The sequence below is a fragment of the Tachypleus tridentatus genome, chromosome 10, assembly GCF_004210375.1.
Source record: "Tachypleus tridentatus isolate NWPU-2018 chromosome 10, ASM421037v1, whole genome shotgun sequence".
In the NCBI taxonomy this organism is placed as follows: domain Eukaryota; kingdom Metazoa; phylum Arthropoda; class Merostomata; order Xiphosura; family Limulidae; genus Tachypleus; species Tachypleus tridentatus.
In genome coordinates this window covers 99,799,500-99,814,529 of record NC_134834.1, presented here as the reverse complement: position 1 = coordinate 99,814,529, position 15,030 = coordinate 99,799,500, and the positions used below count along the sequence as shown (strand labels likewise).

At 35.7% G+C, this 15,030-nt stretch overlaps 1 protein-coding gene across 1 annotated transcript in view; it reads right to left on the bottom strand.

Annotated features, from left to right (window-relative positions):
• Window positions 1-13,901, bottom strand: part of LOC143228425 (laminin subunit alpha-like) — a 189,771-nt gene extending 175,870 nt beyond the window's left edge. The window contains 1 exon segment of the mRNA XM_076459687.1: window positions 13,463-13,901. Coding sequence (XP_076315802.1) covers window positions 13,463-13,870 — 408 coding nt within the window. The 5' untranslated portion in view covers window positions 13,871-13,901.
• Window positions 13,902-15,030: the final 1,129 nt, after the last annotated feature.

The window sequence follows — 15,030 nt, the reverse complement described above, 5'->3', positions numbered from 1 at the left end:
CTGCAGACACTCCTTCAGGCATTGTTGCAACATATTTAATTCAAGTGTCTTTTGGGATTTTATTCTCAATGTCTCTAATACACTTTGGAAGTAACTTAGTAACTTTTTATTTGTCAAGTTTTTGATCTTTCAAATCCCAGATTTCGTCAACTGAGTTGAGATTGGAGCTCTGCGGGTGTCATTGTTAACTTTTTGATCTACCAAATCCCGGATCTGGTCGATTGGATTGACTCCACCAGTTTCTTTCTTAGTTAAGTATTCTCTGTATAGGTTGGATCAGTGTTGTTGGTCATTATCTTCTTGTTAGTAGAATCATTTACCAATAATATCCAAACTATTTGGTATACTATGAGGAATTAATATCTGATGATACTTGTGTTGGTCTATTATTTAATCTGCTTTGTACATATTTCCTGTAGTTTCAGAAGAAAAACACATCAAAACCATTACACTGCCTCCCCCATGTTTTATGGTATGTGCTACGTGTCAAGGTAAGTGTATTTAACCTTTCTTCCGTCGAGCCAATGCTTTGAATCAAATATTTTAAATTTGAACTGGTCCATTCATAACAATCTTTTTCAATCATAAACAATCCAGTTTTTGTACTTTTTAGGAAATTTTAGTTTCTTGATAATATTTGGAGATTGAATAAAGGTTTTAAAACTGTCACACGACCAAATGTTCCATTCTCGTTGAGTCTCTTTCATACTGTAGATCTGGACACTTTTTTATAATTTGGTACGTGGTTGTTTGGCTCATGCTTGAAATCAGTGGCAGTATTCCTTCTGTCCTGAAGGCTGTATAAACAAAGATACTTAACATTATTACCATTGACTTTGGGTGTTCTGTCTCTTTCTTTTCTGTTTTCAAACTTACCTGTCTCAGGCTCACGATCTAGAATGTACTTGATAGTGGTTGGAAAGCATTTCAAGTCTGCAACAATTTGCCACAGAAATCAACCAGCATCATGTAAAGCTTTTTATGTGAAATCTTTGTCTTACTGACAATTTTCGACACTTTTTAGGCCGTGTGGGCGCAACGACATCATCTAGAATATCTAAACATAATGTACTGACTGAACTACAGGCTGATGTCTAAACATAGTGTACTGATTGACAGGCTGGTGAAGTAGATGTACTGACTGATCTACAGGCGGGTGTCTAAACATAGTGTACTGATCTACAGGCTGGTGAAGTAGATGTACTGACTGATCTACAGGCTGGTGCCTAAACATAGTGTACTGATCTACAGGCTGGTGAATTAGATGTACTGACTGATCTACAGGCTGGTGAAGTAGATGTACTGACTGACCTACAGGCTGGTGAAGTAGATGTACTGACTGACCTACAGGCGGGTGTCTAAACATAGTGTACTGACCTACAGGCTGGTGAAGTAGATGTACTGACTGACCTACAGGCTGGTGTCTAAACATAGTGTACTGACCAACAAGCTGGTGTCTAAACATAGTGTACTGACCTACAGGTTGGTGAAGTACAAATCTAACTGTAGTATCTCAAAACAAGGTAATTGTCTACAAAATGGCGGATACCGATTAAACTGAACACTGGGAAAGAGAGTCAGAAGTGACCACTCACAGTGTCGACAGACAGATTAAAACTGGAGAGTCCTACTCACGGTGTTGACAGACAGATTAAAACTGGAGAGTTCTATTCACGGTGTCGAGAGACAGATTAAAACTGGAGAGTCCTACTCACGGTGTCGACAGACAGATTAAAATTGGAGAGCCCTACTCACGGTGGTAAAAAAAATTAAAACTGGAGAGCCCTACTCACGGTGGTTAAAAAAATTAAAACTGGAGAGCCCTACTCACGGTGTCGACAGACAGATTAAAACTGGAGAGTTCCACTCACGGTGTCGACAGACAGATTAAAACTGGAGAGTCCTACTCACGGTGTCGACAGACAGATTAAAACTGGAGAGTTCTACTCACGGTGTCGACAGACAGATTAAAACTGGAGAGCCTTACTCACGGTGTCGACAGACAGATTGAAACTGGAGAGCCTTACTCACGGTGTCGACAGACAGATTAAAACTGGAGAGCCCTACTTACGGTGTCGACAGACAGATTAAAACTGGAGAGCTTTACTCACGGTGTCGACAGACAGATTAAAACTGGAGAGTTCTACTCACGGTGTCGACAGACAGATTAAAACTGGAGAGTTCTACTCATGGTGTCGACAGAGAGATTAAAACTGTCTCAGCTTATTTCAAGTGCGGTTGTACTGCTTCACCGGGTGTTAAAGACTGTAATAACTCTTCTGTGTTAAACCACCACAACAGTCTAAATCCTGATGCCAAAGACTGTAATACCTCTTCTGGATTAAAACACCACAACAGTTTAAAGCCCGGTGTCATGGACTTTTATAATTTGTATATTAGAACACCACAACAGTCTTAAGAAATGTATGTTATATTAAACATACGTAACTTGTATAATAAGATTAATTTGGTTACTTTCAAATTACTTTTTACAAATATGACTTAACATTGTTAAGGGAATTACCTTCTGAACTCCTACAAAAACTACTTATTAAGCTCCTAAAATATTTTTTCATTGTTAGGAGAGCTACCTACTAAACTCCTTCAAGAATGTTTCATTGTAAGAGGATCTTTTTACTAAGCACCTAAATATATCACTTAACATTGTCGGAGAATATAAGTACCCAACTCCTAAAATTTTGACTTAACATTGTTAGTGGATCAGTCTACTGAATTCCTAAAAATCTGGCTTAATATTTTAGGTTTATTTATCTATTTCTTTACAAGTCTCTTTTCCTTTATTTAACTGTGAAGAGGGTATAGCAATCGGGCCCCTGTGTTGTGAAGGTACTAACCTCTGTGAGGAGGGTATAGCAATCGGGCCCCTGTGTTGTGAAGGTACTAATCTCTGTGAGGAGGGTATAGCGATCGGGTCCCTATGTTGTGAAGGTACTAACCTCTGTGAGGAGGGTATAGTGATCGGGTCCCTATGTTGTGAAGGTACTAACCTCTGTGAGGAGGGTATAGCAATCAGGTCCCTGTGTGTCTGTTTATGTTTTCGTGCACTTTTTTTGTAAACTAACAGATCGGTGTGCACGAAACTTTTATAGATGGGAAGTTAGTATGGGACAGTCATCCCCAAATTTGGTCTGGATTTAAACTGAAATTCGGATTCTGGATCACTTTGAAGCACTCTTCGTGGTTTTAGGTTTATAATAATAGTTCTGTAAAATGTGATCAGACGTGCACCAAACTTCATGGGGATATTAAGGTTGAGACTTTTCGTCACACTATAAAATAATGATCCGAATCGTTGATCATCCTGGATCTGAGAAGGATTATCTGAGTTTTCAAAGGTGAAATTTGACGTTATCCAATAAAAGTCCAAGCAATCTTTAAAATAAATGGCGGGGAGGGAATATGGAATATTTCTGATTGGTCGTTTGTTGTTGTTGTTTTTTTAAACAAGTTAGTAATACAGGACCCAGTTTCTTGTAAGAAGGAGCATGGTTGGTTATCTGAGCCCAACCGACATTTAGCGTGATCTGACACTTGTGTAACGACATGTGACGTTGAGTAAGAGAAAAAAGCTGAGATCTTATTCGTTCATTAACGCTAACTATATAGAGATTGTGTCATTCTTCTATCTCCAGTGATAAACAGTGTTCTCACTGGTTTTTATAGATGTCGCTGTTATCTCTGTGATAAAACATACACTAAAGTGTATCGGTATTTTTTATGTTTGTGTTCCCAAATTAATTACAGTAATATTCGCTAGTTTTCTATTAGTTATTATTTTATTTGCTAAATTGTAAAATGAAACAAACACTTCATGATTGCCTAGCATTTCTCATTGCTTACTAATAATAAAATGACTGAAGTCCCTGTAACTTCCAAAACACTTTTTCTCGTGATGTTTTTGTTTGCTATAAAACTTTTCTAATCTTATGAAATACTTTTTTTGACATGAATATGAATTAGATCATTATTTTTATACCTAAAATTCAAGAACAAAACACGACAAATGTTCGAAAACAACGAATTTTTCCAATTCATTTATCAACGTACACTAATAACTACAAGTTATCGATTTCTCATCTCCCACCCCAGAGTCTTAGCTGTAGGTCTACAAGCACATAACACTACAAACCAGGTTTCAATACTCCTATAACTTTGTGTGTATCAACGAAAAAACAATAAGTTTATGACAATACACACTCTTAGTTTAACTGGTAAGTTAAATCAGCTGTGTTTTTTACTGTTAGTTCTAATTTATGCAAGTAAATTTCTTTGGACTGAAGTTATTGTAATACATTCCAGATCTCAGTGATGTCGAGAAACCCACTTGTTGAGAAATTTATATGCAAAAACGGCTCGTTTGGGTTGAGAAAATATTTTACATAGAAGGTCAAAACGTTGTTCGCTCTTCTATGTAAAATATTTTCTCAACCCAAACGAGCCGTTTTTGCATATAAATATTCCAGATCTGTTTTAAAAATCAGTTTGTATACATTTATGATTCCCGAAGTTGATTTCACTGTTTATGTTGACCATTTCTGTCTCTGATCTCGAATTTAGGTCGGACGTTAAACTTCCATGAGTTCAAGTATTTATCAAGCCCAAATACAACAAAGGGACCATTTGCTACTTTTAACTTTAGTAAAAATACTAATTCTGATAATTATCAAAGTTGATTGCAAACTAAGTAATTATCTGATTTCTTCTTTAAGCACATGTGTTATAAAATATGAAATGAAGCAAGGCGTGGGTCAATGCTGAATATTTATTTTACATTTCAACGTTTTCTTTGATAAGATATTACAACAAAGGTCCCTCAGTGTATTTTCGCACAAGGTCCCTGGTGTCACATCTGGAGAGCATCAAAGTATAGGATCAGAGAGGTGTCATGTTTCAAACTCACAGCGACTATTTCCTGTATGTTAACATCACGATTCCAGTATGGCAACAGAGGGCTGAGTGGACCCCAATTAACCAATAGACGTCTTTGTTTAATTTTATACTGAAATAACCTCAAAACGAACTGGTAGCCATAACTTTACAGGCAGTTGTACCATTATTACAATATGCTGTATGCTATAAAACTAATTATACGAACAGTTTAATTATGTTAGGCTAAAGTCAGACCGTGATAAGGGACTCCTTGTATTCCCTGAAGTAGGCTATACTTTCGAACTAAGAAATCTCGTGGGTGGGGTTTGCCAAAGAAGCTTAGGGGTGGAAGAGAACTAAAAGAACTATATAATGTATAGTTCTTGTATGTGACACAACTCAAGACTTTCATAATGACACGGTTTCTGAGTTCTAGAATGTATAACATATATCATGCTTTAGTTAACTATTATTTTTATTGTTTAATATTTCATCTATATGAAATCAACACCTAAGTTCTTGATCAAGCTACTACTATACGTGTAACATTCTCCATGTTATATGTTGAAACTATTAGCTATTATGTGTGTAACATTCGCCATGTTATATGTTGAAACTGTTAGTCACTGTATGTGTCGCATTCTCTATGTCATATGTTGAAGCTATTAGCTACGATATATGTAACATTCTCCGTGTTTTATGTTGAAGCTAGTAGCTGCGATATGTGTAACATTCTCCATGTTATATGTTGACGCTATTAGCTACGATACCTTGTTATACTTTGAAACTACTACTACATGTATAACATTTTCTGTGTTATATGCTGTAGCTGCGCAAATAAACTCTATGATATATGAAACATATTTTCTTACATAAATACCTAACGTATTGTTGAAGCTATACAGAACAACTCTGTGATATCTAAAACAATATGTGTGTTGTATCAATGCTTATCGTATTGTTGAACAGACCAACTCTACTATATATATGTCACATTCTCCATATCATATCAATAAGTAACGTATTGTTTAAACTACACAGACCAATAAAACTGTACATATATAATATTTTCCATGTTATTTCGATACTTAACGTGTTGGTGAAGATATTTTACTTTTTCCATGCTGGATTCTAAATATCTATCTCCTTGTGAGGTTAAGGTGAAAGTTACTATTATTATATATCAAAATGATAGTATCCATGTCAGATATACATATGCGTGCGTTTTTGGATAAAATATATTGTTATGTACTGAAATATCATCCATTTGAGATCTAGTAGCTGAGATGGGAGAGGCTGGTTAGTTGGACCTTTGTATAAACATATTACCAGCTTAGATATCAGTGGTTGACTCGAATGGATTCCAATAAAACGAATGAATAATAAAGAGTTCTTAAATGTTTTTCCTGCTATCAGATTTTTAAGAAGCAGTCACTGACCCAACGGCAAAAAAATATAACTGTGGACTCACTGATGTCGAGAAAACCCACTTGTAGTGAAATAAATATGCAAAAAACGGCTCGTTTGGGTTGAGAAAATATTTTACATAGAAGAGCGAACAACGTTTCGACCTTCTTTGGTCATCGTCAGGTTCACAAAGAAAGAGGTAACTGACCGGAAGCTGACCACATGTTTGAAAGGGGTTGTGTAACTGTCAGAATGTAGAGGGCGGTGTTAGATGTTTGAATATATAATTTATTTATTTTATTATATTAATATAGGTATAAAGGCGTTTATATTGATTTATACCTATATTAATATAATAAAATAAATAAATTATATATTCAAACATCTAACACCGCCCTCTACATCAATATAAACGCCTTTATAAATCAATGTGGACTCACTGATGTCGAGAAAACCCACTTGTAGTGAAATAAATATGCAAAAACGGCTCGTTTGGGTTGAGAAAATATTTTACATAGAAGAGCGAACAACGTTTCGACCTTCTTTGGTCATCGTCAGGTTCACAAAGAAAGAGGTAACTGATCGAAAGCTGACCACATGTTTGAAAGGGGTTGTGTAACTGTCAGAATGTAGAGGGCGGTGTTAGATGTTTGAATATATAATTTATTTATTTTATTATATTAATATAGGTATAAAGGCGTTTATATTGATTTATACCTATATTAATATAATAAAATAAATAAATTATATATTCAAACATCTAACACCGCCCTCTACATCAATATAAACGCCTTTATAAATCAATATAAACGCCTTTATACCTATATTAATATAATAAAATAAATAAATTATATATTCAAACATCTAACACCGCCCTCTACATTCTGACAGTTACACAACCCCTTTCAAACATGTGGTCAGCTTCCGGTCAGTTACCTCTTTCTTTGTGAACCTGACGATGACCAAAGAAGGTCGAAACGTTGTTCGCTTTTCTATGTAAAATATTTTCTCAACCCAAACAAGCCGATTTTACATATTTATAACTGTGGACTATCCCATCAGATAAGAAAATCCGTACTCTTTTATTTGATCTGTACCAAAACAAACTACAAATACCACATGGCCATTTTTTCAGCTATGTTTAAAACCTCTATTCTTGATCAGTAATACTCTTTCATCTCAGTCAGAAACTATCTTTGTATTCCTGATCTTGAATCAGTCTCACACTTCTGCTCCTCTCCTAAAGCTTTCTGACCTTTTTTACGACTACCCTTTTGAGCAACTTAAGTGTTACAGCTGTAATGCCTCCGACGTTTTCTTAATGTACATTTACAGATTTGCTGTGAATCCGACCTTGTTTCCTTCTCGACAAAAAACAAACACTTATAAATTCTGGTTTGTTGCCTTGGTAATTTCTCACAGGTTTCACACACAAAAAACAAACTGAAAATGGCAAATGTTAAATAAATAATGTATTACAACAGTACCACGACCATTCTCTGAATTAGAACAGATCACCCAACTCCAATGATAAAAGCAATCATAACTTTTTTGGATGTTATTTAATCATAGGTAGGCATGAGTCTCTGGATTCCTCATAAAATAATTTATATTTCTGGAGATTTAAAAAAAAAAGCTAGAAAAAAATAACGAATACTGTTCATTCGAAGTATTTTGCCACTTCTGTTACCGAATCAGAGATTGGTTGTTAAAATATGGTTCATTTTCTGTTATTGAGTCAAAAGTTGGTTGTTAATATAGGGTCCATTTCTACAACGCCGAGTCAGAGGGTGTTTGTTAATATAGGGCCTATTTCTGTTACTGAATCAGAGATTGGTTGTTAATATAGGGTCTATTTCTACAACGCCGAGTCAGAGGTTGTTTGTTAATATAGGGCCTATTTCTGTTACTGAGTCAGAGATTGGTTGTTAATGTAGGGCTCTACAACTTTTTGTTACTGTTTTGGATGTTTCGCTGATGAAAAAGTGAACACTGTGGTTTAACTGAGTTCTTATCAAACTGATTAAAAGCTTGTAACTCGAACGTTTACATGTATTGCAAAGCCGGTGCTAGCGGATATAGTGACAGGGGTAACTCCCCTTAAACCATTGTTGTTCCCCTCCCTAAGTCCATTAAGAAAAACTGAAGCCAGGACTGATGTGTTGGTAATGGATATCATAATAACTGCTGTCAGCGATATTAAAACCCTCTGATTACTAAAGTTTATTCTCTTGTTCGTACACCGCTGGTCACCAGATTTAGATTGTACAAGGGTTAACTAAATGGGTGTACATTTTCGTCCAAATAAGATAACCCTTTAAGAAACTGTCTCACACATAGATAATACGATGAAACCTTTTCATTTTTACTTTAAAGTTGATTGCAGGGAAAACAAGACGAATCTTGGTAGAAAATCCCTTGAAGAAACTGACCAATCCACATCCCAATCTTTAAAATCGCCTCTGGTCACTAACATAAATAGTTTGTACAAAAATTGATTCAACTTAAAATGTATCTATAAAACAAATTCGTTAGCATATATATTTTTATGATTCGTGTTAAAACACGTTTAGTTTTGTATGTGAAATATGTATTATTGAAAGCTTTTGTGTTTTTGTAATTTGTTTATATTTGTGTGAAATACAACTATTATTCAGGTAAAAATATATCTATCTTAATTTCAAGTTAAAGATAATCTCATAAAAATGTAAAAAAGTAAGCACATGAGGCTTAACAAGGGCCTGGCATGGCCAAGCGCGTGAGGCGTGCGACTCGTAATCCGAGGGTCGCGGGTTCGCGCCCGCGTCGCGCTAAACATGCTTGCTCTCCCAGCCGTGGGGGTGTATAATGTGACGGTCAATCCCACTATTCGTTGGTAAAAGAGTAGCCCAAGAGTTGGCGGTGGGTGGTGATGACTAGCTGCCTTCCCTCTAGTTTTACACTGCAAAATTAGGGACGGCTAGCACAGATAGCCTTCGAGTAGCTTTGTGCGAAATTCCAAAACAAACAAACAAACAGGCTTAACAAAGTGTTATTACCTTGAAAAGTTCTGTTTATTACCCAACATTTCTTCCGAACCTATTACAGAAAAAAAAAATATTCCTAGAGGTAAAGAAACAGATAAGTTCGTGTCTATATAGAAAAAAGGAAAGAAAACAGGGGGCGGGGGAGGGCAGGCAAATATGTTAAGACGTCACACATCGCAGCCTCAGGACAGGAGAGAGTTTTTTGTTGTTGTTTTCTTAACATGGTGAATCGTATCGATACACCTACAGAACTCTGTATATCTGAATGGAAACTGAATTACTATAAACAAACATAAAACTTCAGTCGTGCTTGCATACTTTCAAAATTGTGAACTGCGTGAAAACAAGCCAGACAGTGTTTCTATCAAAACTAAAAATAAACTCTGTCGCGTGTGTTTATGTTTGTTGAATTAAACGACACCTACATAATACACACAGTAGGATGTACGGCCAGATCAGAGATACCTATGATGCAGAAATTACGAGTAAGTCAGAATACAATCAGTCTGGTGCACTCGTCCCCTACTGAGACGGCCATTCTTACTCGAATACCGAGAGTGGCTGTCACTCTCATAATGTGATTACAGCTAAAAGTACAAACTGTGTTTGGTAGTATGACTATTCGAACCTTTGTATCTTCAGTCTGATGTGTTAATTACTAGATCACGATAGGGCTGTGTTTATATGAGAACTGTGTGTAACTGGACGAAACTACATCATACTTTATTTTTCTTCATACCCCTATCAACTAGGGGTAAAGTCTAGTCCTAACTAAGTCAAATAAAAAAAAACAACACCGACGCAAATTGCTGTGTTAATTCATCTCTTTGTTGAATATAGGCCATACTTGATAAAGGCTTAACTAATGATTAGGCTAAAACAACTGTATGCTATTAATATTCTCGTTTATTATTCTTGGAATCCTGTACTTAAATAAGTACTTTTGTAATGGAGATATTAAATATAAAAGTTTTTGGGGATCTCTGTCAGTAATAAATACACTTTAGAGCTCGTAATAAAATCCACGATATCTTGATAGAAAGATGTAACATTCTGCATCGTTTGTTTCTGTTATAGTTAAGCGAAAAGCTACGCAACAGACTATTTGTGCTGTATCCACTGCGGGAATCGAACCTCATATTTTAGCGTTATGAACTCGCTCGTTAATATATAATCCACTTCATGACTAGGAACTCAAGTATATCACGTAACAAAATGTACCTGATACACTGAGGGCGTATAACTAGATATCCTCCTACAGGGTCCCCGTAAGAGATCTCTTAGGAAAGCAAATAAATTCAAAATTAAGAGTAACAAATATTTTTATTTCTTACTTTCAAAATTCATTTGTCACGCTGTGTTGTAGACTATAGTGTACACAATTTTTCTCGTGATTCATGGCATACGAAAGTTTTTCTGTCACAACAGTAAAAAATTAATGTCAAGCGTCCCTTATGTGACGTAATTTTAGTATCTACTGACTGACTGACAGACAACACACTACTGTAATATGGTGCGAGTGGTTAAAACAGGTGACTCCTCCGGGCAGTTTATGGACCCTCTCCTATTCTGAAAAGCAACACCTTGCTTTATAGCTGAGATAACAGTTTTCCTCCAAGTGCAAAGAAGATAAAGTTATTGATTTCTTTTTGTATAAAGAAATAATCGAAATTGCAAGATGAAATCCTTTCAGGCATGGGGGCATTATAAAGTGACAATAAATAATCTAAATTAGGACTAGCTATCGCAGATTGCACTCGAGTAACCTTTTGCAAAACTAAAAAAATAACAACTCAAAGTAACTACCTATCGAAAACAAATAATAAACATAATGCCATAAAAATAATTCACGGTTAGGATAAACTGAAAACCTGTTATATTTTAATATCACGATTCCTTTTCTCATTTATTTTGTTTAATTTTCACTCGAAGTTATACTTATTTCAGATATTTTTGTTATTAAAAAACAATGACCTTAGAGACGAGCCGCGTAGAAGTGGGATTACAATATAGACATAAAGTGGTTCAATACAATGACCATACAAACTGCAATACGATGACATAAAGTGTAATTAAACACAAAGAAATGGTTCGAATGTGTGTCAAAAGTTTCGTGTCTTTTTACTTTTATGTTGAACACTACATACATTACAAAAAAAGTAAAAATTCCAACATATTGGACTTCAGATAATTTAGGGTTAAATCTAATTTTGTCCTTACAAGCTTAGAATGTTGACTAAAATGTGTTGTGGTCAAATATCTTCTTTGACCCTCCTTAATAGCTCAGCCATAAGTTTTAAGACTTCTAACATTAAAACCTGGGTTCGATATTCGCGGTGGGCACAACACAGATAGCCCATTATGTAGTTTTACTTTCATTTCATTCATATTGTTTAACTATTGAGTCCTCAGTTAGTTTAAGTGTTTACTTTGGGGGTTCAACCTTATATTTTTCCTTTAATGTTATTTCTGTTTGTAGTTAAGCACAAAGCTTCACAAAAGGATGTCTATGCTTTGTTCACACAAGTATCGACACTCAATTTCTAGAGTTATAAGTCCGCAAACATAACGCTATGCCAATGGGGGCGTATTATTTCTACACCAAAAACTAACCCAAATGTAAATATTTGTAGATATCCCAAAGTAATTGTCAATATTGTTAACTGTCACAAATTTAAATACGAAACAAACAAATCAAAAGTCTCTAAGGATTTCAAAGAAGAAAAATTATTTTGTGAACGTAAAAACAACGAAAAGACAGTATAACCTAACTTAAGCCCGCACTGAAATGTGTTTTTCAATGTAAGTCACTTCTGTAACTTAAACCGTCTCGGAAGTAAACGTTTGACTTTTAGACCCCTATAATGTGTTTTCCAACTTAGGTTACTCCTGCTGGTACCCTGCACCCAGATCGTATGTATCACTTTCACACTGGTACCCTGCACCTAAATCGTATGTATCACTTTCACACTGGTACCCTGCACCCAGATCGTATGTATCACTTTCACACTGATACCCTGCACCCAGATCGTATGTATCACTTTCACACTGGTACCCTGCACCCAGATAGTATGTATCACTTTCACACTGATACCCTGCACCCAGATCGTATGTATCACTTTCACACTGGTACCCTATACTCAGATCGTATGTATCACTTTCACTCTAGTGCTGAATCTTTAGAAGAAAGACAGATCTGTTCTATTCATGTTTTTATCATTTATATAATACCAAAATTACTGGTTTTAGTCCCAAATAATATTTTCTATATAAGTAAATGCACCCTAACCACCAGTTTAAATCTCAACTACATGTATTGTGTATAATTAAAAACACCATAACCGTGAGTTTCAATACTAACTACTTGTATTTTATATGACTAAATAAACCCTAACCACTGGTTTCAGCCCCATCTATGTGTCTTTTATAAAGTTCAATACACCCTATCAAACGGTTTCATTCCCAACTATATATCTTCTGTATACGTAAGTACACCCTAACCACCATTTTCTGTCCCAACTGCAGACCTTTTTTATACGTAAAAACACCATACCCACCGGTTGTAATTCCAACTACATGTCTTTTGTATAAGTAAAAAAACCATAACCACCGGTTGTAATCCCAACTACATGTCTTCTATATAAGTAAAAAAAAAACACTATAACCACCGGTTTCAGTCCCAACTACATGTCCTCTGTATAAGCAAATAAACCCTAATTACCGGCTTCAGTTCCAAAGATATCTCTTCTCTATAGGTAAATACATCCTAACCACTCCACCCTTACGACAGTATACTGAAGGTAAAGTTCTAATTGTTTCAGCCATGTCTGTCAGATAAGAGAAGATTACTTGAGGTCAGTATATTATCATCCAATGTAATAAAACGTGTTTTTAACACTTTACTGATTGAAGAAACGCTTTTGTTTTAAATTTATTATGCGTAGCCAAAGGAGTAATACATTGAGATTTGTTTGTTATCTGTTACTTGGAAGAGCGATTTGCTCCACGTTGTACCTCAAGGACCCGCAGACGTCAAAGTAACAAAACAAAGGGATAGTAGTTCTATCTTTAAAATATTTGTATTGTACAGTGTTCTTACTGAAATCACTCTAAATAAGAGACAGTAAAGGAAAAGTTACCTGACCCAGATCGATAGTGAGGTTTACTTGATTATATTTGTTTGCCCTGGACAAAGGGGGGCTTTGCCACCACTTCTCTGTTCCGTCAATAGCATATTCAGGCGGATGAGCCAAGTTTGGGTCGTTCAGGTCACAGTAATTACAGAGTTGGCCTTGGATTAGGTTAATATTAGGATTGTCCTGCTTGTCGGCAGTGGCTCCGACCAGTTTACAGTAGAGCTCGCGCTCTGGAACTCCTTCTCCGCAAGTGGCTGTAGCCGTTATTTTGCGGCCTTCGGCCAAGTTGAAATAGGGCGGGTTTAACACTTGCCCTCTCACTGTAGTTACACAGAGACACAAGAGCGTCCATCTTAGTGAAAGTATCTGAATCTGGTCAGACGCGCGACCACCTTCTTTTCTTTTCGTCATGTTCGTCTGGTATCTCGACCGGAGATCGTTCTAGATATACTTAGAGATGAGTCCACTAAATACATGGGTACGAGTCAGTGAGACTCTCAACAGAGGGCGTTGCGTAGCCTCAAAAGTTCTCGCAGAACAATAACAGGTTTATTTTAGTAATGATACTTATGAAACTATCCCGTTTTTCTTACATAAGCATCTTGAATAAACGTTTATATATAAGTTTTAGAAGCTACATATAGACATCAATCACATGAAAATTATAATTACAAGACCAATACAGATATTATATTACTTAGTTTAGTACTGTGAGGTTTGTGACAGGACATACACAAATATGCTGTTCTGTATATAGATATATATAAATGTAGGGATGGCTATTGTAATTAATTCTTCATAAACAAGACAGTAGAGATGACATTTAAATCATCCTTACCTAACAGCACAGGCAACAATTAACATATAACAATTTAATTACAAATCAGTTCAAATTATCTCATTTTTATCTGTCAACACTTTACTACACCAAGTTCTAAATACAACGAGGTTCTGACTGTAGTGTTTATTGTTTATCTAGTAATTCCTGTTTCACCATGTGTTTTATAAAGGAACACTAAATTTCTCTAAGAATGTTGTCGTTTTGAATTAAGCACAAAGCTATACAATGGGTTGTGTGTGCTCTGCCCACCACGGGTATCGAAACCCGATTTTTAGCGGGCGAAGTCCGGAGGCATACCGCTGAGCAACTGTGGCCTTTTAAGAATGTTAACTTCAAGAGAAAGTGATAAAATCGTCTAAATTGGAATTATGATTTTTTTTTAATTACTACTAATTATTAATAACATTTATAAAAGCGGGTGGCATAGTTTCAAACGGTTATCATAATGACAAACCGAGCCATCCCTACATAGGTAGTGCTACCGCTTGTTTTATGTGTATGTTCAACGTACATATAATGTGATGGAGAAACGTACAAACACAATATGAATTACACACAACTTATATCAGTACACAGTGTGTAATTTTACAGTTTATATCTGGACACAGTGTGTTATTGCACAGCTTATGTAACTACACAATTTGTTATTTACAGTTTATAGATGTACACAGTGTATAATTTTACAGTTTATATCTGTATATAGCGTGTTATTTGATAGTTTATGTTAGTA